At 34.2% G+C, this 27,880-nt stretch overlaps 1 protein-coding gene across 6 annotated transcripts in view; it reads right to left on the minus strand.

Annotated features, from left to right (window-relative positions):
• The window catches only part of Slc25a21 (solute carrier family 25 member 21), a 538,394-nt gene that overhangs the window by 361,275 nt on the left and 149,239 nt on the right, over window positions 1-27,880 (minus strand). The window contains exon 1 of one of the 6 annotated variants that reach the window (XM_071607839.1): window positions 8,351-8,404. The exons of the other annotated variants lie outside the window; for them this stretch is intronic. Within the exon in view, the coding sequence (XP_071463940.1) occupies window positions 8,351-8,393 (43 nt within the window). The 5' untranslated portion in view covers window positions 8,394-8,404. Of the gene's footprint in view, window positions 1-8,350; window positions 8,405-27,880 lie in introns of those variants that run through there. 6 annotated transcript variants of the gene reach the window in all.

The raw sequence follows: 27,880 nt of genomic DNA on the forward strand, positions 1-27,880 counted from the left end.
GATGAATATATTCTCATACCAAAAGTCAATGGTATTTTTGATTTTTGCTAAAATTTCCTAACAAAAAGCAATTTTTACATTGGCTAAAGCTTTCCCAGCACATATTTATGGATCATTTCTTATTTTTCTGTGAAGCAAGTAGTAAGCTCACTTCACACATCCAAACCATGGTGAAGAAATTAAAACAAAAACACATCATTCACAAGCTTTTGAATTGTCGCTTTATATCATACCCACCAATTCTTATCTTTATTTTCTATACTAATTTTTACAAATAAACTAATTTTTTAACCTTTCACATAAATTATAACTTGGAAAAATCCAAGTTGTTTTGAGAAGTTCTTGATTTGCTTCCATCTAGTACAAGCAATTCAAATCCATACTTCAGCAAAATGACAAACTGGTACCTGTTAAGACCTTGGTACCAGGTATGAAGAGTGAAATCAAGGATGTCAAATCCAAAGGTCTGTTACTGTTTATGATCACTGAGGTTAGATGGCAGCATGATATATAGTCTATATAGTGAGAATAATTGAAATATTTAAAATTGAAGTTTAAGAGCCTCTGCTATCAAATTTATTTTTGTTATCTTGATAATGTGTGCTTTTTACATGTAATTCACATATTTCATCAAACTTAAAATAAATCTATTACAAGAAAAAATTAACACTGTAACTTCTGCCTCCTAGCACTCTTTAAATGATTAGAAAATTAGAAGTTAAATTATGTCTGAGTAAATACATGCCCACAAGTAGTACAAACTATATATGCAAAAAGTGGTAAAAAACAAACAAACAAACTGTCAGTTATCACAGAAAAATTAACCTCAGTTTCAAAGCATCCAGAAAGAAACTTAATAAGGAGTTTTGATAATTTTAGTCAAATTCTATTATTATTTTATGATTCCTTCATTCAATACACATATTAATGCATTCAGAACAGTGTCTCTGCATGGTAGCCAATTTTTTCAACTTGAATAATACTTATTTTGCTTAAGGAACTCAATTTTCATAAAATACCAACCACTCAGGACATTCAGTATAAAACAACTACTCTTAAAGTTAGAAGGGTCACCACAAAGAATCCACAATACTGGGCTGCATTTAACTTGTCATTCCCACTCTTGGAATGACAAAACCGATTTGATCATGAACAGTCTCCAAAGATTGCCACTGTGCTTTGGGGACATGCCAACTTGGTCCAAGCACCTTGAACTTAGAACCCTTAAAGCACAGTATTAGACTTCCTGTGGGGATAGTGGTGAGATATGGAACTCAGAATTTAGTTTAAAAAAAGTTAAATTACTTTTTGATTAAAAATATACACCCTAAAAACCTTAATCATTGGAGTAGTATTTGAAAATCATAGCTTCCATAAATACAAGTTTTAAAGACTTCTTGCCATTGAGAGCTGCTATTCAGTGGGCGTGAAATGAAACACCAGGCTTTATCCTCCTGAAATCTGAGAGGCAAGAGCTTGGTTTAACTCTTCATATGTCTATGTTGGCTTTAATGATAAAGATCAACTCAATGGCATTTTAGAAAATTAGTTGTGTCTAATCCCCAGTGTCCTAGTCTACATTTCCTTTATTAATAGAACAGGATACACATGGCTGTGGGTGACCTCTTACTGGGTTTGCTATGACTGTTGTAGCAGTCTGCAAATTGCATCTGCTCTGTGAAGCACTCAGGACTCTTCAAGGGGAAAATACTTCAGGCTTTTCCTAGTTAAATCCTTAAAGTTTCTTGAGGATTTGAACATTTGTTTTCAAAGTTTCTTAATACATAGGTAACAAAAATAAACATTAAATTGGTGTGAGTATACTGTATATACAACTAGAGATATGAAAAATTGAGCTCTATATATATAATAAGAATTATAATGCATCCCGCTGTTATATATAAAATTTTTTAAAAAAAATTCAAAATTTACAATAGGAAAATTTACAATAGGAAAATTAAGGAGGTTAACATCAAACACTGGAGACATACAGTGCCTGTAGGTTTTTTCTTTCTCTTTTAGGAGTGTTTACTGCAGGAAAAAATTTGTTATTCTAAATAAATCTCTTATTGATGAAATTAATTAAATGTATTTTGAAGTACTTTGTTATTACTTTGAATAACAATTACAGTTTTCTTCCCAACTCCTAACTAAATTGATAGTAAATGGTGAGAGCTTATTCCTGTCTTCATGTATCAGTTTTCTATTGTTGTACAATGAACTAATGTAAAATATAAATAAATAAACAAATAAATAAATAAATAAATAGACAAACATTAAGGCATTGATTTCTAAAGTGCCTTCCAAAAACTACCTGCAATATTTTGCTAATATTCAACATTTATGAAAACATATAATTATCAACTTTTATAAAATATCCATTCCTCCCTCTACCAACCACTGAAATTCTCAGATCATCCAGTAACAAACAAATAAATAGTAATTATAAAAATGGAATACCTAACAAACTAATAAAAAGATAATCAACATCATGGACCAGGGAAGATGAAATAAAATAACATTTTCCCCTGTCAGACTGAAAAATGTAAAACAAGTTAATGAAATTTACTGTCAGGGAAATTGATACTCTAACACATGGTTAATGGTGCAGTCAAATTCAAGGTGGCAGTTTCTGCCAAAAATATGCATAGATTTTAATTCAAAAATTCCATTTTTTAGAATGTATCCTAATAAAATATTTGTAAAATTGTGTGATGCTACATATAACAATGACCATACACTAAAATTATTGATTAAATTATGATACAGACATGCAATCCTGCAGCTTTTAAAAATAATCAAATAAAGTGTATATTACAAATAAGGAAGAATGTCATATTTTTAATGAACATGAACAAACAGTAGAATAATACTTATAGAATGATTTTTTGTTTGTCTACAAATATATACAGGGAAATGTATTTTTAGATCCATTCATTTAGCTGCCTACATAAAAATCTCCATTAGGCACAAATTTATCAAATTTAATATTTCCAAAATTGAACTACTGAATTCCCCCAGCATTATCCCCTTACTAAGTGGCACTTTTATCCACTCGCTCACTCATTCAGGAGACCAGTGCAACCAGATAATGAATTTGTTAATTAGCTTATGTTAATCATTTCACAGTATATACATATATTAAGCCATCACATCCTCTATAAACATGCAACTTTTAGTTATTAATTATACCTCAATAAAGCTGGGAGGAAAAAAAAAACTAGGTATATTTCTCTGTTCATATTCTTCACTTCCAATCCAATCTCATAGCTACATTGTCATAACCTTTTTGTGGTCGCCATCATTTTTTTAACCTATTCCAACTACCTCCACTCTGATTTCTTGTCTTCTGTTGCAAATTTTGAATCCATTTTTATATCCCATTTAAAAATGCCATTTGGATCATCTCTCTTCATGCATTCCAAGTGCCCACCTTCCCATTTTGCACTCACATTGGAAATTTATATTCCTTTCTTTGGCCTATTCTGCCTGCATTCTCTTAACACTTTATTTCTGTAGCCAATGATATCATTTTTGTAACAGAAACAATAATATTGTCAAATGTTTTATCATTCAGATTTCAAAGGAACTACTCAGAGATACAGTGATTAGAAAATATCCTGAAGATAACAGGAGTTTATCCCAGGATCTACTATTTGAAAGTGCTTTCTTGCCCGGTTCTCTGCAATAGCATTCTTATGGTTTCCTTAAGGTTGTTACTTTCCTCCAATCTATTCTCCCCAGAGAATCAAGAGAAATTGTCTTTCAGCAGTAACATAATCACAGCAATTCCTTTGTTTAAAAGCCTTCAGTGGTCAATGCCTGCCTAATCTGGCCCTGTATAGCTCTCTACCCTCATCTCAAGCCATTGTCCCCTGGATTTCTATACTTTAGCCAAGAGGCCTCTTCTCCTTTGCTCAAATGCACCAATCTCTTTTCCATCTTGCAGCTTTGTATGTGCCTCTCTGCCTAAAACACTCTTTCCTCCATGCTTTAAATAACTGGCTTTTATATTTTCCTTATCAGTTTAAATTTCACTTTTTCAGAGAGGCCTTCATTGACAAGTAAGTATCTACTCCAACTCTTCTTTCTTATTGCCCTTTATTGATTTATTTCATATAACTTGTTACAAATTGAAATAGTTTGTATACTTAATTGTCATCTGTCTTCCCAATATCTTGAAAGTGATATGAAAAGCATATATAATAAAGGAACTGGTTGTGGGATCTATGAGTAATAACTGAGGAATCAGAAAGACCTCTTAGAATATAACATTAAGTCCTGAATTTAAGGGAATTTGTATTAAGAAAAGTAAAGAAGATCATTCCAGGTCAAGTGGACTATTGGTAGAGGTGGACAAAAACAGATGATACATCAGAAAACTGTGAGAGGTATTTGAGAATTAAGAAGAGAAGTGAGGAATAAGAGGGACCCATTGAGACTAGAAGGGGACATCTAGACTGGAAAGACAGGTAAGACAAGGTGGTAAAGGACCAAGGAGACTTCTCTTGTTCTTAAACACTGGGGAGTCTGCCGGTTTAAAAAAAGAGTGAAACACCAGATCTATAATATGATATAGGTGGCCTAAGAGGAGAAAACACTAAATTATCTTCTAAAACACAAATCCATAGCCCTAATTCACCTCATTAATAAAAATAAATATATGTAAGATCAGTCTACAACATGAGAGATGAAATAAGTATAATTATAATTAAAGTTGAATATACAAAAAAGGCATATAAATATTTAGTATAAACTCATACACATTTATAAATTGAACTCTTTTGTTCCTCCAGAATCTGGAGTCTGGGATCCAACCTAAAGTCTAGCACATGCTAGGCAAGAATTCTACAGTAAGCAACATTTCTGGCCCTAAACTCTTTTTTTTTTAAATAATGTAGTTTGGAAATACAGATAATTTTCCAAAAGAACCACTGCCCAAACTGTGCTAACTAAATGGCAATGTAGTTAGTTTACAGAAACAGAAGCATAATCATTCTCCCTAAATAACAGAAGAAAAAAAATCAAGGAATATAATCCACATATCAGTTTGCTATACTTTACAGTGAAAGGTTTTTGGATTTATAGAAAAACAAAAACATTTCAAGATAATAGCACATAAACAAAAGTCATTAAATTGAAGACTTGGAAAATCCATAAAACTTAGTATTTTCCAATCACCTGAAGGAAAAAAAATCCTAGTAAATATGAAAAAGTCATTTTTAGTTTAGACATGACCTGATTTGACCCCAAATTCCACTGGCGATTCTGTCACAAAGTAATCAGAAATATACAGAGTACTTGTTCAATTTGTTTGTACTATGTAAAATTGATTTTTTTCTTTAATACTAAAATTTAGTCCATCTGTTGAGAAAGCAAAAAATGTTCTAAATATATACAAAGAGTGGAAATGCTTCATTCCACTAGCTGTATCCTGTAGTATATGCATTTTCATCAGTATGTTTGTCTTGCAGACAAAATGAATATCAGATGGTGGTTTTGAAAAAGGGCAGACCTAACATGAGGTGATTAGTTTCAAAAACAGATTTTTATTCTTGATAAATTATTACCAAATACAATCATCTGTTGATTGAGGATATAAAACAGATTGGTCATACTACAACCCACAGGTTAAATGAAAAACGGAAATAATAAGTTTATTTAACATGGTCTTGCATTAGGTTCCCAGCAGTGCAAATCTAAGGCAAATAATTAGATTTCCAATTTAAAGATATACATTTGTTAAGCCAGACGTTTCCTGAGGTCATCTATTTCTCTTGTGGCTGGTCTCACTGCATTAGCAATATATTTAGGACCTTTTCATTCAGAACTTTATATTACTACACCTTGTATGTTACCCTGATCAGTCTGGTATTATAGTTGGATTCCGGGATAACAGAGGGCAAAGGACTGATTGTGATGAATCCTGACTGCAAATCAGATCCCCAGACACTGTCACATAGATACTTAAAACAACAACAACAACAAATAATAATAATAATAATAATAATAATAATGCCTTAAGAAAAAAATTCCTGAGGGTAGGAGGGGGCAGAATTTACTAAGACACAACTGGAAAACCAAACAAATCAAAACATATAAAGTAAATGGGACAACAAATTAAGCATAACTTCTTAAATATTCACTCTTTTTTTCCCCTCAGGGTGATCACTTAATTTTATGATGAAAGATAAAAAGACAACTACTTTGATCGATAGTATATCCTATTTTTAAGGTGCATACTCCCCTTCCCTCCTCCTCTATTTCTTCAGTAATTTACAGCTCTGCTATGTAATGTCTCTCCAGGGAGCAAAGAATCCCATTACAGATGATTCCTCTGTGCAGACTTCAGCCCTGTAAATTAACAGGCTGAGCTCTCTAACAGACTTTAAATCCCTGCTTGAGTTAGGCTGGGACAACTTGCAAATTGGCGAGGCCTGAAGCAAGTGGAGGGAAGAGTGTTTGGTACCAGAATAAGTTCCAGGAAAAAAGCTTACAATACAATCTGTGTTTTTTGTTAACAATAACCACTGTGCCTTGATATAGAACAAGAAAGGTCCAGAAATAGCATTGATTGAAAAAAATATAGACAATAGAGATTTCTCTCCCAAAGAAAAGGATTCTAAAAAGTCCAGTGGAGTGTATCAGAATTACAAAGTGAGCTGGGCTAATGCCTCCTTGGAGATAAGATTGTAAATGGACTAGAGCACTTTGAAAAGACAGAGTGATGTTGTATAACAAAGGTGTATATAGGGCAGGGGAGTTATTTCTAAAATAAACCTCTGGGAATTCAATGTCTCACAGGGAAATTTTTTTTTTCCTGTATCCTTCACATGACCTTATTTTTCACAAAAGGAAAGTTTCCTTAGAAACTCACTGATGAGGTGAAAAATTTTGCGTGATTATTAGTATTTTTTTTATGATGCAGCTCATATTTGAAATAATGATTAATAACAAGTAGGATACAAAATATAGCTAATTATATAAAACTTATTTGGTAATAAGTATATTTACATATTTTATGCCAACATCAATCACATTAGAAGATAGACTCTCATATTTCCATTATGAAATATCCAACATAACATGTTTTTTAATATCCTTTGCAAATATACAATACTATAAGGACTAGGGATATATAGCTCAATGGTAGAATGCTTGCTTAGCATACTTGTTGCCCTGGGTTTGATCCTCAGTACCACAAACAAACCAACCAACCTATGTGCAACCACTATCGAAACAGATCATCAGTGAGAAAAAAATAGGAACAAGGGAAAGCAACTCAATATCACAAATTAAGTGGTTTCTGAGGGTCAGTTTTATATAAAATCCAGGCACTTGGTTTTAATGGATTACCCTTTTATTTTTATTATCAATATATGAGATCTCTTTCTTATCAACTTCTTAGTAAAGTTTGTCCCAATTGGTCCTAAACTAACATTTAATCTTCTCCCCTTTTCCCATCAAATTATCTTTACTTTTATACTTCTTTTGTCCATTTCTGTGGCTGGCACTCTAGTTCCTCCCTATACCTGATTCCACTTATACTCAATTTTTAGCTAATCATATCCCTCCTTCCTTTAGTATTTTTCTACATTTGTTTCTATTACCATCATCCTAGTCTGAAGTCTCATCACTTCAACCCTAGATTTCAACTGTTTTTTTTGTTGTTGTTGTTGTTTGTTTTTTTAACAAAGGGGCACTTAACCACTGAGCTACAACTCCAGCCATTTTTATTTTGAGACAGGGTCTCAGTAAATTGGTTAGGGCCTCACTACATTGCTGAAGCTGGCCTCACACTTGGCCTTAGGTTCCCTAATCATTGGAATTACAGGCATGCACCACCACACCCAGCTACAACCATTTCATTTTGTCTAACCATTTTACTTTGAGTTTTTCCCAGCTCTTCAGCCTATGAATACCTTTCTGATTAGTTCTTCTAAAATATTACTCTAAACATGAGTTAATGAAGTCTGGAATATGAAATACTTGCCTTTACTCAGTTCTATGGTCTTAGGAAACTATTTTCAACCATGCTCAAATATTCTGAAAACTAACATTGATGTTTGTAAAGTAATGAGAGAATGAATGGATTGCGACAAATCACTTCTACATAATCTATGCTGGTAAACACATGGGATTGCCAGTCCACATTTCCCTCTTAGTTTAAAAACAATAGTATATGATTATTAAACTGAATTTTTAAAAGACAACCTAATGGAATACTTGATCCAAGAATGATTATCAATTTAAGATAATTTCCTAGAGGGTCCATTTCCTTCTCCAGGCCACCATCCGAACCCTCAAATTTTGTCACTTTTGACTGTGATTACCAACAGGCTGAACATACCTCCAGAGCAGTTCTGCTCCTCTGGTGAAAGCTGTGGTGACATTTTATAACAATCTTTGCTACAACTGGTTTTCTGGAAATCTCACTGTCAAACTTTAATCTAAGTATTCCAAAAGTTTTCCCTAGTGTACATTATTATGTAAGGGCTCCTCTATGCTGCCAGGAAATTTCAGACTGAACTTTTAAACGAAACAAAAAGCCTTAGGGCACAACTGGGCACCCATTTGCTGCTTTAAGAATGGTATGTTTGTTTTAAATTGGTGCTCCATTGCTAAAGTTCAAGAAGGACCTTTTAAAAAATCAGTGTTTAAAAGATCCAATTTCCTTATACTTTTGGTCAAGGGTTCATAGTTATTTCCTCTGTTAGAGCACCAACTTATTTTAGCAACAGCAAAGAAATTTAAACCAGGGATTCCTTTTCTCCATCTATGATTCATCAATCACCTTTCTTCCAAAATATCTTTGCATTTATATCCAAGAGCTTCCATTCCCTATTTACTCAGCATGTAAAATTTCAAGTGTAAATAAAAAGGCTGAGTTCCAGAACTCCCTTCCAATACTCTTTTCTCCTTCTTCTACTTTCTTCAAATAGTACTTCCATGACTTCTGGTACATTTCTCTTGTTTGTGCTCTCACAGAATAGTCTCCTTACCACCACTCCACACTGCCTCGCCACCACTATAGCACTTACCAACACTGGATTACAGTAGTTGCATGAATTTGCTTTCTCCCTGCTGGCTTAGTCTGTGAGTTCCTGGGAGACAAGGGGCCATGATTTATTCACCTTTGAATTTCAAAATGCTGTACAATATTTAACATATACAAGGTGTTCCATAAATTGATTTGCTAAATTGAATTGGACTGACAAATTGCAATTCAAGCCATGTTAGCTATTAGATAAGACCAGGCCTCCACAAACAGAGGACAGAAGTGAAATGAAATAATTATCCAGGTCACTGAGGACAAAATATGTGCTAATTTGGGCAAAGTGAGTAAGCAAAATTTTGCCTAACTGAACTAATCCATCATTTTCTTGCAATGCTTAGCTCTGCTAATGGAAATTCGACCTTTTGGGGACATCTTATTCTGTCTTGTGCTTTATGTTATGACTGAGTCATCTGTTTCATATTGATGCTGAGCATACCCTATACCTCTATCGCTGAAAGACAAAAGTTGCATTATAATCTCTGTCAATTGTTGCATTGGGAGTGCCCTTGGTTCTAAGCAGGGTCAGCTGAGGGCGATGTGTTGAAGGCTCTGTGAAATCCATGACTGGACCCTACTAATATAGTGAGTTGCTCATATCTTCATTATATACCAGAGTTAGTAGGTTGCACAACTAAATTCAACTTTTAGCACATAGTTTCTCCAAAAGAAGTCTATATGATCCTCTAGATAAAAAGCACAAGAGGTCTCTCAATACATTTACCTTTTGGGATGAAGATAAATCCTTACTGGACTTTAAGGACTATTAGAGAAAGAAAATTGTTGCTTTTTAACACAGACCAACAACTTGAATTTTTATAGTATACATATTTGTGAACAACAAACAACTTTCCTTTTCTGGCTCATTTGTATTTGGATTAAGCAGAAAAAGCAAAGGTGCTTAAATGTCAAAGTGGCAGTTTAAAAATGTAAATACTTTTAATGCCTTGTCACTCTGTGACTGAAATTAATTTCCTTATATACATGTATCTAGCTTAAGATATGGGAGCCAGGTGCGGTGGTGCATGCCTGCAATCCCAGCATCTCAGGAGGCTGAGGCAGGAAGAGCACAGTTCAAAGCCAGCCTCAGCAAAAGCAAGGCACTAAGCAACTCAGTGAGACACTGTCTCTAAATGAAAATACAAAATAGTCCTGGGTCTGTGGCTGAGTGGTCAAGTGCCCCTGAGTTCAATCCCTAGTACCCCCAAAAAAAGAAAAGAAAAAAAAAGATATGGGGCAAAATGTTTTGTTTCATGAGAAAACACAATCTTTAAAAAACACTTTGCATTTGTAAATTTAAATTTTTCAAGCAACTACTTAGTTGTAAATAATTGAAAAAAGTTATATTGGATATGTAAACTATATTAAAAATTAACTGTCGCACATAAAGACTTTTATTGTTTCAAGGCTAAAAAGGAGGATTTTAAAACTGGTAACAAACACAATACTTAATAAAAATTTATAATCTGACACACTTACAGTTACACTATACTGGTTAGAACAGAGAAGTAGGAAAGAACCTGGAAATCAGAAAATCTTAGTCTGTGTCTCAGTTTCACCAGTCATAAACTATGTGATATTGGGCAAGTCACTGAACCTTCTGATCTTTCTCTGCTCATTTTCAAAACAGAATTAAAAGCACTCCCTTATTTAATTCCTGGGATTTTCTTAAGAAGTTCATGAGGTAACATAAAGTACTTTTGAGACAATAGCTTACTACACAATGTAAAAATATCATCATTACTATCTTGGCCCATGATGATAGTAATAGTTTTATGTTTGCCAACAAAGGCATCACTTAATGCTCTGCTGTTAGTAAACATGATTATCATAGTGCCAAATTAATTTTTGTTCTGATTTAGCCACCTACAAGGCTGAAATGTTCATTATGACAACATCAAGTAAACTTATATTAGTTCAAAATGAAGATATAAAGAAACCCATATACTACACAGCTGTGCCAGGAAAGACTATATAATTCACATTCCTTAAAATTAAAGAGTCAGACTTCCTTCTCACTCTTGTTGGACAAACTTGCTACCAAACCTCAATCATATTTATTAAATTGATTGTGAAATGGGTCAACCAGACAGAAATTTTTCAGCCATAGGCTCCATGGATCTGCTTGCTGCAGATGCAAGTTTAGCAGCTCCTATCATGTTCTTTTCAAAAATAAAAAAGAAAATAGGGGTGAGGTGGGAATGGGGTAAAACAAAGACTAGTACACAATCTCAAATTGGTGTGGATAAAATGTGGTAAATACCAGAACTTCTAGCAAAGGGGAAAAACAAAAAACAAAAAAACTTGCACCAAGCATGTAACTATTGATACTTTGGTCAGGAGGTAACCTAGACATTACCCACTAAGTCTACTATGTTTTAGGAAAGCACCTAGAGGATACTAGCTTTCTTCCTTAAGACAAACTTCCTAAATAAAGAAGCTACTTTCAATTAGCTTTTTCTTCTCAGGAGTGCTACATACAAGATGCAGTTTTAGCTTCAAGCCATAGCCCTTAGTGAAGATTCTGTTGTACCATAGGAAATAATTTGCTTTTCTACATATCATTAATTAATTATTTTCTGTAAGACTTTCTCCAACACTATTATGAGTTGGCTAGAAAAAGGTAGTCATCATTCTAGTTCCCTGGGCTTGTAAAAGTATTATTCTTCAATAAAGGCATTTATAAAGAACCTTAGGTAAGCTGGAAACCTTCCAAATGTTTCTTTTAGTGAGCAACAGCAAGACCTCCAAATTATTTTATTCTTTAAAAATCGGTGTCAAAAGGAGCGCCTCATCCCCCACAACTTTAAATTCTATCTACTTTGCATTTGAAGAAATAATGGAATTAGTATATTCCCCAACCCAAACCAGTGTCCAAGGTAAAACTCCTTTGTGAGATATTGTGGTGTCATGTGAAGGGATAAAAAATGTCTCAAACTAAAATTTAAGTTTGGGAAACACTGAACTAAACTAGGTTAAACATATTTCCTCTTCTGCTGGGTTTTTCCAAAGTTGTAATATATGCTATCATGTATATGACACTCAGAAATTGCTTACAAATTTTATTTGATCATGAAACTTTTCTTCTGAGAACTCTGGAAAAAGTTGGAAGAAATGCGGTTAAGAAATGCTCGTCAGTGATATGACAAAAATATGTCAGATTTGTTATGACTTTCTAACACAGTTGTGCATTGTTTAATGACAGTATAAGTTCTGAGAAATACATCACTAGCTGATTTCATCATTGTTTGAACATCATGGAATCTTCTTGGACAAATAAACACAGATACATCAATAGGCAATATAATCTTATGAATCACTGTTAGATATGTGGCCCTACACAGCTTGTGACTATAGTTGTCCTTACATGGTTTATTCCACTTATGATAATCTATGTGGCCACAGAAAACCTATTGCCTTGCCAGGTTTTATTTATTTAAGGAGTACCTAAAGATTGCTTTGAGGAAAGAGAAAAACATATTTAATCACCGCCAATGATTCCATAGATTTTTTTTTTCCCAGTGACAGCAAACTTAGAAAATGGTTTAAGCTATCTTTTCCACAAGGTCACATTATATTCACCTTATTTTTATCGAGGGGAACAGGAACAATTATGGAATTACAAGACCATGTAATGAAACACAAAATATTGGTTCATCACCATTCCTATCTGTTCTAGGGGGACTGGATTCACAATTTAAATGAGGTACACACTGTAGCATGTAAGATACATTCTAAAAGTAATGTCTTAATATCTAATACATCTGTATCTAGCTTCCAGTAATTTATATTTAAATTCTGTTTTCTATCTCTGTGTCTCTGATATTCATTTCCCCAGTTTCCAAGATGGTTGAGAAATGATACAGCTCATGACAATTGTTAAGATGATTATTTCTATTTCTATAGGAACTCAAATCAGATATCAACCTCAAAAGATTATTCTAATCAGAATACTAATGGTAAATTTTGATTTTTTTTTAACTTTCTTTTTCTTTTCTTTTTCTTAAGGCAGTGGGAAGGATCCATATGTTATCTCTTTGTGGAAAGCTCCTCTTTTCTGAGCTGAAAGAGAGCCTCCCACAATACTACAGTAGCTGGGGAGTGTGCTCAGCGGCTGTGGCAGCTCAACCATGCAATTTTATAGCAGGCAGCAAACAAGGCAGAGAATTCAGGGTTAAAAACTCATGTGAAGTTTTGTCTTCTACAGTAATGAAAGCTGACTAAAAGAGTAAATCAAATGGATCTCCTAACAAAATGAAAACAGCTGTTTGGCCTGGCTTGGTCTCTGATTTAGGTTAAGTAATTATTGCTCTAGTGTGGTTCAAGGTTGTTCTGTATTAGTGAAATAAGATATCACATGAAAATCATCCAACTTTTTAATTTACTGTAGCATCAGAAATTCCACTGTATAAAAAATTCCAGAAACGTAATCTTCTAAAAACTTTACCTATAAACCTTTACAAATACCAATTGATTAAATGTTCCAAGACATAATTACACAATACCTAATTTCATTACAGTAATAACCCTTAGTATCTATGTTAAGAAACTATTAATAATTTAACTTTAAAACACAAAGTTTTTCAAGTTTTACTGAAGTGATATATTCCAGTTCCCAAATAACTGTTAACCCTTTTTTTTCATATAGACATTTTTATGAAGAGCAACCAACAAGTACTACTTCTTGAGCCCCCAAAGAAGCCTATTTTAGTAGTGCAAAACTTTTTTTAAAAAACTAAACCTTGGTTTACCGGTAGTGATTAAGAAGGAAAACAATTACAATGATAGAAACAAATCAAAAGAATATTTTTGAGAGATTTCTGTGTTTAATACTTTTTAGAGTAAGTGACTTAGTTACTTCAGATTCCTTTTCTTATTTGTGAATACTTGCTTTCCATTTCCCTATCATTATTGTTTGTGCCATTTATCCCTTAGTAAAGCACTATATTTCTGCTTTAGCTTGCCTAGGATAAAAAAAAAGATAAAATCAACAGTGGGTTGGTGATAGGTTTTTTAAAAAATGATACTCCAGTAATTATTTTTAAATTATATAAACAATCTAAAATGTTGTCTGATTCCTGAAGAAAACAAAGACTAAAAGTCTTGGTCACTTTTTCTGGTTATTAATTTTTAAGTCACCTCCATTCCATTACTAAATGGATACTTAAATATATCAGTAATAACAACACTAAAATATGTTCTACATTAATAAGAATTTAAATTATAGGACTATGTTTCTTCAATAGCAACATCTTTAGCGTATTTTAATTCACTTGGTTGCATTCAACTTAGTTTGTAATGAGAGGGAAAGAAAGAGGGGGAAGCAAGAGAGAGATATTATATCAGAAAATCAATATTTTGAGGAAAATTACTTGGGTGGTTTAAAGCACAAGGAACAGTCTCAGATGTTCTTCTTATAATTATTATTGCTGGACACAAAACATGAAATATTTACCTTTCCAGTGGGATATAGTTTTGTAGCTTTCCTAAGTCTAAATTGTGTTTCTCACTAGTCCTTGCCAATTATTCTAACTAGTGCTTACCAGCACAACAGGAAAACAGAAACAATAGAGTTATATGTTTTATTTCTCCAAAATGTTGATGCATTATGATCTTTCTCTGGAGTCAACATTTTTTAAATAAGAGAATGTCATATTTGGGCTTTCCATTCAGAAATTGTCCTGCAGAACTAGATCAACAATGTACAGTTTACTTAAGGATTAGAGAAGAATTCAGTAAGAAGCAATACATATTGGAACATTTAGTTTTTCCTTTCAAACAGCTAACATAAAGTCTAATAAGTGAGGTCTTCAAAAATTATAGGGTATATGAAGCCATTCTATATTTTGAGATGTCTCTAATTTAAGGTGCATAACAGACGAATGGTTCTACCACTTTGCAGTTAGTGTTTTCCTTTCAAGAAACACAAAGCCCAAAGTTGTTGCTCCTTAAATCTTTTTAAATAGGCAAATGTCATTAACTCACACTTATAAAAAGGGCTGAGCATAGTTGGAGCCACTTTAACGGTGCTTCTATAATTGCTAAGCCAAAGGATAAGGTCAAACTCTACTGTTCTCTGTAGAATGTTTCCACTAGTAGTGTCAGAGAAGTAATTACAGATAGATTCCTTATGCTGAAAGCAAAACTTGCCTCTCTGAAAACTATTTAACCTTACTGTTATATTTCTTTTGAGTCCCTGATTTCTCTCTAGCTCTCAGTTCCTCCTGATAATTCCTCCACCTAAGTATTCACCCCCTGAATAATCTTAGTTGCAATATCTTCATGAATTCCATCTTGGGAATTTCTGGATCCACACTGTAAACTTTCTAATTTTTTTCTGAATTTAGTCTCCTAATATATAATGTAACCTATTATTTTCCTTCCCTCTTCTTGACAGAATTCCAGAGATAAAAAATAAAATTAAACTAGTAGAATCTAAGAATCAATCACTTTTTTTTTTCTTTTTTGGTTCAGGAGATTGTTGCTGTCCTGTGCTCAGCTTCAGAAAGGGCACACTTAGAGAAAGAGAAAACATACACCCTGGTGACTGTTATGACTAAGGGCCTTCTTTCTTATCATCAGTGTACACTCATTAGTAATTGCTACTATAACCACTGAAACCACAAGTTTGAACATCAGGTTGAACATAGGTCAAGGTCATAGATTTTCTGAGATTGGTCAAGGTTCTCTAAATTCTAGCAGTTATTTGGCACTAGGTGAAAATTGACCCGCAGTTTAGCATGGAGGACATTGGGAATCCCTTCCAATTTGGTTTTGAAGAAATTATTAAAACAAGGAGTACAATCCAGCTCAAAGGGCACTTTTCTACTCCTCTGTTTCCTCTATGATTTGCTTTATTCCTAAGAATGAGCAGGAAGTAGAAACTTCCAAAGATTGGCATTATTTAAGCCTCTCCATTGCCTTCTTTCCCATTTTTCTCAAAACTATAACAAGAGCCACTTTCCAACAACTAGAGTTTTTAAGGCAACAAACCCTCTGCACACACTTATTAAAGAATGGCATAACACTTCATATAGAGGCAAGGAGACAAGATGAAATCAGATAGATGGAATACACATACTATCCTGAAGAATATTTGTCCTTGAAGGATGAACAGTGTTTATTACAATCACACTGTTTAAACCATGCAGTCAACCATTTCAAAGCATATTTTACAAGCACTGTTCTTTTCCTCTTATTCCTCTTTTAAAAAAAAATTCTTTCTTTGGCTCTAAGTAATCAAGTAACTCCTTAGTTCAAATTATTTTGTTAAATAATATTTTATGTTAGATTTTAAAAATTCAGAATATAAAATATCATACCAACTTCTATCAAACCAATTTATGGATTATTTTATATCACATGTACTGGTATATTTTGGATCTGGAATGTCCTCCAAATGCTCATGCGTTAAATGCTTGGTCCCCAGCCAGAGGCACTGTTGGGAGGTGATGAAATCTTTAGAAGATGGGATACATCATAGAAAAAAGTTGTTAGGTACAAGTCCTTGAAGGGGATATTGGAACCTTGGGCTCTTTCTTTTTGCTTCCAGCTCCTCATGCAGTGGGTAGCTCTGCTCCATTATATACTCTCTGCCATAATGTACTGCTTTGTCACAGGCCCAAATCACTGGGGCCAACTGACCATAGACTGAAGCCTCTGAAACCCTGAGCCAAAACAAACCTTTTCTCTTTATAAGTTCTTATAAATTCATCTTATCAGTATTTTGTCACAGTAACAGAAACCTGACTAACATGGATACTTTTCACTTGCTGATAGAAGGAATGTTAAACACTGTCTCATCTTTCACATACTGTAAATAGTGGCAGCCATATCAAAGCTTTTCTAAAGTAATTTCAGTCATGAATTTAATCTACTGAATCTTTTGTAGTAAAATGTTCACTACTACTCCCAAATCATATAATTCTTGAATTAGGAAAGAACTTACCAATTATCCTTCCCATTTTATACATTTATATGAGAATATTAGGCCCTGAAAGATGAAGGGATTTACCCAGGGTCACACAACTGGTTGGGAGATGAGTCCAGACTGGCTCTCCAGGCAAGAGTGGTAACATAATCACATTTTTTTTTTAAAGAGAGAGAGAGAGAGAGAGAGAGAGAGAGAGAGAGAGAGAGAGAGAGAGAGATTTTTTTAATATTTATTTTTCAGTTTTCGGTGGACACAACATCTTTATTTTATTTTTATGTGGTGCTGAGGATAGAACCCAGTGCCCCATGCATGCCAGGCAAGCACGTTACCACTTGAGCCACATCCCCAGCCCACATAATCACATTTTAAGAGAGATTTTACTTCACATGATATCAAGAAGAAATAAAGATGTGCTCCTTAAAGAATTCTCAGTTACTAAAATGAACTATTTCAGTCCTCTTAAGCCCTTCTTCAGCAGTACCATGTTCAGTCATAAGTGTCTGCTCATTCCCATTCAACATTGCTATTACTATTATTGCAGGTCATTACACAACAACTCTCCATTTCCCCCAACCTCAGCCTCTGGAAATCACCATTCAACTTTCTGTTTCTATGAATTTTACTAATTTAGACACCTCATATAAGTGGAATCATACAGTATTTATCTTTTTGTGGCTGGCTTATTTCACTTAGCCTACTTTCCTCAAGGTTAATCCATGTTTATAGCACATTTGAGGTTTTTATTCCTTTTTAAGGCTGAATAACATTCCATTGTATGTATGTATACATCACCTTTTTAAAAAAAATATTCACCTATTGATGGACATTTGAGTTATTACCCATTGTTTTTCCCATTTAGTTATCTGCATTTTGTATTTGAAGAAATTAAAGTACCAAAGAAAAACTGTCAAAATCACAAATACTATTTTAATGTGACAAGATACTTAAAGCATTATAAGTTCCTGTAAAATTGATTAGGCCATAATTTAAAATAAATCTATTCATTATTTTAAAATAGTCAAGAAAAAAAGAAAAGAAAGAAAGAGATTGGGAATAGATAAAACAAGATTAGCAAAACTATTCTGGTAATTATAATTTAGTTATTATTGTTACAAAATTATAACTGGCAATTGATACACTGTACTATTCAGTAAATCCAAATCAATCTATGCATTGTCTTTTGAGAGATCTTAAATAGTTCCCTGGTCCCAATCTGTACCAATAGATCATTCTAATCAACACTAAACAGATAAAGAAGAATGTGGAGTCTTCTGGCTTTTTAAAATTGTTGTTAAAAAAGAATCACATGAAGTTCATCAACTCAACCATTTTTAAGTATACTGCAAAGCAATGTTGATATATCCATTAAATGACAATTCTCCAATTCCCCCACTCTGAGCCTCTAGCAATCACCATTCTACTTTGTTTCTATGAATTCCACTACTTAGGTACCCCATATAAGTGGAAACATATAGTGTTAGTCTTTTTGTGACTGGCTTTATTCACTTAGTATATTGTCCTCAAGGTTTAACCGTGTTGTTATATACAATAAGATTTTCTTCCTTTTTTAAGACTGACTAGCATTCCATTGTATGATATATCACATTTTTTAAAATTTTTAATTATACATGACAGTAGAATTTATTTTGGTACAATATAGATACATAAAGTATAACATATTCTATTAGGATCCCACTTTTATGGTTGTACATGATGTGGAGTTACCCTGTTGTGAATATACCACATTTTCAAAAATCCATTTATCTACTGATGAACATTTGAGTTATTTCCACCTAAAAGTCTTCATCTAAGATTATATTTTCAAAGGAAAATGAACTGTAATATTCTCTGAAAAAAATTCAACTAAGTAGTTGGGTACAGTGGCACAAACCTGTAATTCCAGTGACTCAATAGGCTGAGACAAGAGAATCATAAGCTCAAGACCAGCCTCAGCAACTTAGTGAGGCCCTAGGCAACTTAGCCAGGCCCTTTTTAAAAATAAAAAATAAAAGAGCTGGGGTGAAGTACCCCTAGATTCAATCCCAAACAGCAAAAAATTAACTTAAATTAAATTGAAAGAATAAAAGAAAAATTCAACTAAGTATCAAGGAGAAAGAATGTCTGTAAAATAACTGGAACAAAGTCTATCCACCAGCTCTTTCCAATATGATCTGTAACACTCCAGTGTCTACAACAAATTCTGCACACCTAATGAAATTGGACAATGGGTTTATATGAAATTAAATTTATCATTTTCTACTTTTGTTTTCCACACACACCACCATTTTGATACTTTCTTGGCAGAAATATTCAGAGGATACTGATGAAAATTAGTATATTTTAATTCCTTAGTCTAGAGATATGCTGTAAACAAAAAAGTGGTTTGAGAAGGTACTTTGAATGGGTAAGGATTGGGAAAGTGCCAAATTTTTCAGATTAAAAAATATTTGACTAATAAAAATTGCACTTAAATCCCAAATGTATAAAAGGAACTAGTGCTACAGGTATTTTATGATTTATCTTGGTGACAGATTTGATTTTGAAGAAGCTGAGTGCTATGTTCCATTTAGCAACTTAGAAAATGTCTCCAAATGGCACTGTGATATCCTGAGGTGGGAGGTGATAATTATTTTACTGTTTAAGATAATGAACCTACTCCAGAGGATGAAACTCTTCAGATGATTGTAGTCCATCTGTCTGATTCACCATGAGATAAAATCCATCCCAAATCACTTGCATTTCTAGGGCACCGAGATTCCAACTCCATCTTACCTGGAGTCACTTCTGCATTTCATATTTTGCTTTTTATTCACTTTCTCAGTTCCTACTCCCACTACAAGGGACCACTGATCCCTTGGGCTCATTAAATTTCTGCCTTAAATTATATGGGGTGATTAATGGTGGTGAGCCTGGTACATGTTGAGGTCAGTGTGCTGAGCATCCTGTGTGTCATCAACAAATACACCCGTGTGCATCCCCTGGCTCACTTTTCTCCTCCAGAGCCATAATTTATTCATCCCAGAGTACACTGAACCATCTGCTGTTTATTTTGTTTTCTTTAAGCATTATTTCCCTTAGTTTGCTAAGCCAGGGCACAGGTGAAGAGAGGTAAGAAGCAAAGGAAAGTTGCTGTTGTTGGACACGGAGGGGTGAGTTGAGTTCCCCATGAGGAAGAGCATTCAGCTCTACAGAAAGGGTCTAACTGTATTGTTGAATACTTAAATCCCTGCCTAATAGGAGCATTTGGGCCAGGCCCAATCATAACTAGCTAAGGCTAGACCCCTGGGGTGAGGAGTGTAAATCTGGGGAATTTAAAGCATCCTTAATAGTAGCCCTGTAATAAACTGATGCTCTGAATCTTTGCTAGAGTCTGCACAAGACTAGGCTATAAATTTTACATTTGGCTAAGTGACTCATAAAGAAACACCCACCTGATTTCAGACATGCATTTTTGGCAGTCATGCACTGGCTAAATTAGCTATGGTTTTATTTTTAGCTGCTTTATTTCTCTGCCTAAAATACAATGATTCTATCTGTATAACACAGTTTTACAACTATGTATGTCCTTAACTACTAGTTTGTCTTTTGGACTAGAAATCATTGGAGTGTGCTTCTTTTGCCAATACCCAAAATATCGGAATACATTTTATTTTTATTTTTATTGTTTAATCTATAAGGCTCTTGCTCTCTAAACTTTTCATTGAGTGTTCATGATAGTTTATTGAAATGTATTTGAGCTTATTTGTACTCTAACAATCTCTATTATTACAGAGTGATAAAAATATAAAACCACTTTTTCTACAGGAAAAGTTGAAGTGTCTCTTGTCTGGGAGATCCTGTGTTGATTTGAGGAACTTAGGTCAAGCTGGTATTTGACCTTTGGCAGGAGGCTGCCCTGGGTCTCATATTCTCAACAAACTGGGCCCAAGACAATAATGTGCTTTATAGCCCAGAGCCTGATCAGTGTGTTTCTCCAAGGAAGACCTCAAGCTGAAAAGCCAACATGCCTGACAACCACCGTCAAGGTACCAAGGGCATAAGCACTAGACATTGGAAAACAAATGGAAAAGCACACACGGCTACATCTGGAATCCTAATGGGCCGCCAATGGTTCCCAGCTAAAGGAAGAATTACCCATGTTATTTTATCATCCCTTGCGCTAACTTTGCTGTTTATGTACAGCAATAAATGATTTTTTAAAAACATATTTGGGTCATTATGTCATATACCACCAGCAAGTAAGGTTGTTTTATTGTGCTTGGAGTCAAAATACACTGCCATACCCAGATGTACGGGAAGTTTAAAATCTCTTGTCCTTCTGTATTTATTCCTCTTGGACAAATGAGTTAAGTTTTTAAAAGGGAAATTGAGAATTTTTATGGTTTCTACTCCCACCTCACCAGTAAAATTTGCACCAGTATTTTTCTACCCAGCAAAGGTGCTTGGCCAATGATAACACTAAATACTAATGCAGAAAACCAAACAGCTTCCAACCAACAGGAAATGCCAGAGATTTTTTTTTTTTTCTTTTTGAAACACTTCTAGTAAGTTGAATTCTTCTGCCAAGGCTGTGCTATAATCAAAAAACTTAACTGCAAATCAAGAATATGAAGTGAAATCCAGAGGATAAATCCAATTTTTCCCCTATTATGATATGTGGATTTCCACCTTCTTTCTGCTTTCTGTGGGCAGTTTTAAAACTTACCTGCTCTTTAACTCCTTTATCACACATACCCACATACCCAAATTTATCAACAAGATGAATCATTTTCAGAGTTTTAAAAAATTCCAAAATGTCTGATCCTTTATAAGGTATTGTTTTACATGCTGTTTAATCAATAGATCTGATTGATTCCTTTTTCTACCCATAACCTACATTTTCCAAAAATTTGAAGCACAATTCACCCAATTATTAATAAAGGGAACTTTTTTCACATGACTAAAGCCAAGGACTTGTACAGCAAGGGAGAGCAGAAGTTGAGAAAAGCAGATGTTCAGATGTGGATCATGACTGACCTACCTACCCAGAGAATTGGTTCTTGTGTGAGTGTTTGGTTTCTAAAGCAGACGATGCTGGCTTTCCTGTTTATTTAGCTTGCCCTGTCACTGGTTTTATAGGTGGCCTGGAAAGAAGATTTAGAAAATGTTTTCTCTTTCCATCAATGAACATCAAATTATTTTTCAATGTGCCCTGGTACATGCATCATGACAGGTTGGAAGCCAAAGACAACCTCAAATAAAACAGAGATGGTGGTTGTGGAGGGGAGCTATTTTTTAGGCAGGGAGGTAAGAAACTGTTTCAAAGTTCTTGATGAAACAATGTTATTTTTAAATTTTCACATCTTTTATTAAGAAATGAGTCATTTTGCTCTTTTGCCTGGTATACATTCTTTTCCAGTTCTCCTTTTTTAGCAAAGTCTAAGTTTTGGTTACTCTTATTTTGCAGCAGACTTTAAAATTTTCAGAAGATTTCCTTAAGTATGTAATACAGAATTCCCTGGAACAATTACCATGATCTTATGTTTGCTACTAATGATCAGTCATTCAATAAAGCAGTTAACTTGATCCTGAGTTTCACCAGAATCATCTACACAAGGAAAGCCTAAACTCGCCAGGGTTACTTCCACATGCAAGAAGTCAAGAAGTCAATGTCTGATAATTTATCATTCAAGGCTACAGTTTCATCTCTACCTCTCTCTCTTCTGCCTTTTCTCTCCTCCCCACCCCCTGCTTTTTTTCATGCTATTTATGCTACATACTTTCACATTTATCCTATGGCTTAATTTTTTTTCACCACCTCAGTGGTAATTTTGGCAATTTCCTATTTCTTGGTTATGTTCTGACCCTTTCTTGTCTGAAACATTTCTTGCTGCATTTTATCAGTACCTGATTTTTGACATATTTTACATTTCAGGAGCACTGAAAGTTTCTGGCTCATACCTCTATATTCCCTCAGCCCAGAAGTCTTCACAGATCATCAATGTCAAATCATGCCCCTCCTCCTTCAAAATGTTGCCAGGAATCATCTCCCAAACTAACCCCATATAAATCTGTTCAACTGAAAACATTCAACAATACTGTTTGCACACTGCCAGAAGAAAATGCTTAGGAAAATGTTTCTGTATTCTGCAGATTTTTTTTAAACAACTGCTCTCCCCTATTCTTTGGTCTTTCATTTGTATAATATTATTGTCTTTGTTTAAACTTAAAGCTCTTTGTGCATATGTAATGATATTATTCTGAAATACTCTTTTTAATGTTTCCTGAATCCTCAGTTCAGTGGTCACCATATTATATGCAGAAACATCAAGAAATATGGCTGCCTGACTAAAGTCTAAAATTGCTTTCTATCTATCTTGCTTTTTGATCTGGGACTGCTAAGTATACATTAAATGACCATTAATTGTCCTTTGTTCTCACCAAGGCATCTTAATCACCCATGTGTGGGAAGCCATTCTCCCACATGATTGGGCACCTCCCTGATTGGGTGTGAGGCGTTCTGGCTAAACTGTGTCGGAACTAATCCTCACCCTTTCTAGGTGCGAGAGCCCATCCGTGTAGGGGTGTGACTGACCATTGACCCTGAGACCAATCACTGACCCTGACCTTGGAATGCTGTCCCCCTCGACCTTCATTGGATGGAATTTTCCCCTGAATTTCTTGTTCCCCAATAAAAGGGCATCCTCTGGCGTGCTCTCTCTCTCTCTTGCTAGTCTGTGTAAACCTCGCTGCCCCACCGGGTGGCTCAAGGCAGGAGCCAGAGGGGAGGGCCCTCTCAGACCTGGTCAAAGAAAAAGGTAAATTGAGTTTTGTGTGTTTATTTTGATCTCACTAGTTAACTTCTATGCTTTGAACCTCTAGTATGAAGCTAGCGTGCTGGTCACGTGGTTGACCCATGGAACTATGAATTTCTGGGGTGACATATAGTATACACACCTCCCATTTGTCAATATGAAAAGGAATATTAGGGCTGGAAATATTATAATATCTGAAATTTGTCCCAGCATTTGTGAGAGACTTCTCTCCTTTCCAAATTCAGGTATTTTGTGCCTTAATTTCTAACTCCCTGTTCCCACCATAAAGATAGTAAAATGTGATATTACTTATACTTTCACTGAAATAATTATCTCATTAATTAACTCTTTTGAGAATTTTCTATTTTAATCTTCATTTCCTGTTATGGAATAGAAGTCTATCTCCTGAGAGGTGAATTTAAGGGATATTCAGAAAGAGAGAAGAATGTTACTGAAGACAGCAAAAGGGACAGAGAAAAGAGACTTCTTCTTGGCCCTAAAATCATGCAGCATTTAATTCTGACTTTTCAGACCATAGAGTGAATTTGCCTTAGTTGTTTGGGGTGCTTATCTTAGTAAGGAATTAACAGTATCCTCCTTCCTATTTTCCTTAATACAAAGATTCCTTCATGTGTAACTAATTAAAACAAATTTTAAAAAAGATTCCTGTACCCCAAAATTCATAGAAACAGGAACCCTATGCCTCCAACCCTGGCCTGGATCTCTTAGCATCACTGCCATTCACATACTTCACTACCCCCACCATGGACAAATGGTATGCTCTTCCCTGGGCCCCTCTTTGCTTCTTCTAGAATATAATTCACAATTATATAAACCAAAGTTTTATTTAATTTCAATATCCCAAACAACTGAATCATACTGCCTTAGAAGAGGGAATAGTAGCTAAATAGGAATTAAGTGAGAAACAATGAAGACAAGGTGAGTGGTGGGAACCACCACCAGCCAAAGCACATTGTGACGCAACATTATTTAAAAAAACAAAAAACAAAACAAAAGAAAAAAGAAACCATGGTTACTGGCAGATAGGATCCTGCATTTTTGACTGAGTCATTGACAATATATCCCAACAAAGACATTCATTAACACAATCACTCCTCTATCTTATATGTGCTATGTTTAACTGAGATATAAATGACATGCAATAGACTGCAGATATTAAATTTTTCTGACATTTATACATACTTGTGAAATTATCACAATTCAACTTACTAATGAATATATTCATCATCCCCAGAAGGGTCATCATCCCCTTTGTTATCCTTCCCTCTCCTCAAGCAACTACTCATCTGCTTTTTTTTTTTTTTATCACTGTAAGTTAGTTTTTATTTTTTTGAGTTTCACACATGCATGTATAATCATATAATATATGCATTTTCATTTGGCTTCTATCAGCATAATTATTTTAAGATTCATCCATGTTAAATGTTCCACTGGTATGTTCACTTTTATCACTGAGTAGTCATCTATTGTATGGATGTACTATTGGAGATGCCTTAATGAGCCTTTTCCATGTGACAGGTACTGTGTTAGAAACTGAAACACACAGTCACTAAAGGCTAGTCCTGAAGGATCTTATCTGGTGTCTCCTACATAAACAGATAAATAACTCGATTATGATAAAGCTTAATTTATGCCATAGGGGAGGTAATCACAGGACTTTGGAAACTCACCAAAGGCCATGTAAATCAGACTTGGGGTTCAATAATAATGCCTCCTGAAGAAACTAATGCTTGAGGTGGTATTTGGTGGATAAGAAGAAAGTAGTGGCTGAAGTCAAAGAGGTACTAGAGGTTCTTATTGATGGACATGGTATGGGACAGATGAAACTAGTGAGAAGGACCTTTATGCTGGATAAGAAGATTAAATTATATCTTGAGATATATTGAAGCATCTAAATAGCAATGGAATGACATAATTAAATTTGCTTTTCACTACGTAGGATGAGAATGAAGAAGAGAAGAAGAGAAAAGGAGACCAAAAAAGAGGCTATCAAATAGCCCATGTGAGAGAGAATAGGGGATTAGGCTCAGATGGTGAAAGTGGAGACTTCAGGAAATGGATAGACCAGAAAGAAAGTGATACAGGCAGAGAGAACTGAGAACTGTAAGTACTCAGTGATTAATTAAATGCATGGGTAAGATAGAGGAAAGGCTCAAGAAGGTTCTTAAATTTAAGGTTTGAACAACTAGGTAAATAGAACACAGATATAAAAGAAAGTAGAACTGAGAAAGGTAAATTCACTCTAACATTTTGAGTTGTGTGGGCTATGAGAGGTCCAGAAATTAGATGGATGTAAAATATAGATTTAGACTATTTGGGAGTTTAGAGAGACTTTTCTTCATATTTACAGGTTTGCAGAAGGAAGACAATAAAGAATGAAAAAGAGTAAAAAAGCTTAATCTATGGCTATTATAAATAGTGTATCTGTGGGAGAAAAACTAGTTCATGCACTTATACATATTCTTGCTCCTTAGTTTGCAGATTCTTGAAGTAAGGTAGAAAGGGGTGCCTTAAACTTTCCAACAGAGAAGGGGCTCAAACAAATTCATTATTTGCATATTTGCAAATTGAGTTTACGGTCAAGCTGGGTCTATAATTAGCTGTCTCTGTGAAATCAATTCATGTGGATTATGAAAATGCTTCAATAATTAGTCTGGACTTATCCACAACACACAGATGTGATCTATTTCTTTTGAGTAGGAACAACAATCGCTAGTTACAAAAGTTTCAGATATTTTATTAAATATGTAAAAGGAAAAAGTTCTTCCAGTTTCAAATCTAGCAATGTTGGCAGAATCAATGACATAACACCCCACTGGTGGGCCTAAATATATAACTAAATAAACATTCACACAAAACACTATACATCAATTTTGAAGTTAGCAAGTGACAAATTGAATAAGTTTTTACTTAAATGTTTAAAAACCCCAATTCTATCAATAGTACCCCACAAAAACTAGGAAAGCTTTCCTAATCCAAATTAAATCTAAAGACTTTAAATATTGGGGCTGGGTATGTGGCCTAGTGGTAGCACGCTCACCTGGCATACGTAAAGCACTGGGTTCGATCCTCAGCACTACATAAAAATAAAATAGAGATATTGTGTCCACCTAAAACATATATATATATATATATATATATATATATATATATATATATATATATAAAGACTTTAAATATTATTCCATTTTTAAACTAGATTATTTTGAGGTAAATGACTGTAAAGAAGTCAGGGAAACATCGGTGAATCAAAACTTATTTTTTCCCACATCCAGTGGAGAAGCTGAGATTTAAGCAATTTTGCTTGGGAAAGTGTTTCTCAGGTTAACTCCTTTCCCCTATGATCCCTCCTCAACAATACATTAAGGGGCAACCTTTACTTGCCATAGAAAAACAGACGTATGAATTCAATACTCTCTGCTTGTTGATATGTTTTTAAAGCTGGCAGGCAAACAGTGTAGAATGTGTAATTTTTTGCTTCAACTGCCACTTGGTTAGCTGGAAGTCAACTTTAGGACATAGTGAACTGTCTACTTCAATTTCCAAAAACAGCAAAAATATTAAGTTAAGTTGAGGGGAAGATTCTTATATTTGATATTATTATACTGTTTCCAAAACATCCTCCAATTTCTTTTAAATGGTGAACCTTACAAATGAAATAAAACAAACTTAATTTACCTTCTCCAAAAGATGTCTAACAGGCTTAGATTCACACATTTTCTGAAGTTTCTTTTTCAAAATAGAAAACAACAATGCTGTTAGGGGTCCAGGTGCATTTTATGACTCTTTATAGAAATACTCTTTAGCTATCACTTCATTTAAGACAATTTGATAGGCAAAATCTTTGCAAAAAAATAAATTAGGAGGATATTAATTGTATTAGAAAAACATTCTTCACTTCACAAGATTTATTAACATAGTAATCTCTTCAGAGAACTTTAAAAAAAATCAATTTGTAAACATTCGATTCACATAGCCATTGGAGAAATACATCTGTTCTGTAAGTTAAAGCATGTATGAATTTTTAAAAATAAGAATAGGTCCATGCTACTCAGACAATCATTATCTCTTCTACAT

Source organism: Marmota flaviventris, chromosome 2 (genome assembly GCF_047511675.1).
Source record: "Marmota flaviventris isolate mMarFla1 chromosome 2, mMarFla1.hap1, whole genome shotgun sequence".
Taxonomy (NCBI): Eukaryota; Metazoa; Chordata; class Mammalia; order Rodentia; family Sciuridae; genus Marmota; species Marmota flaviventris.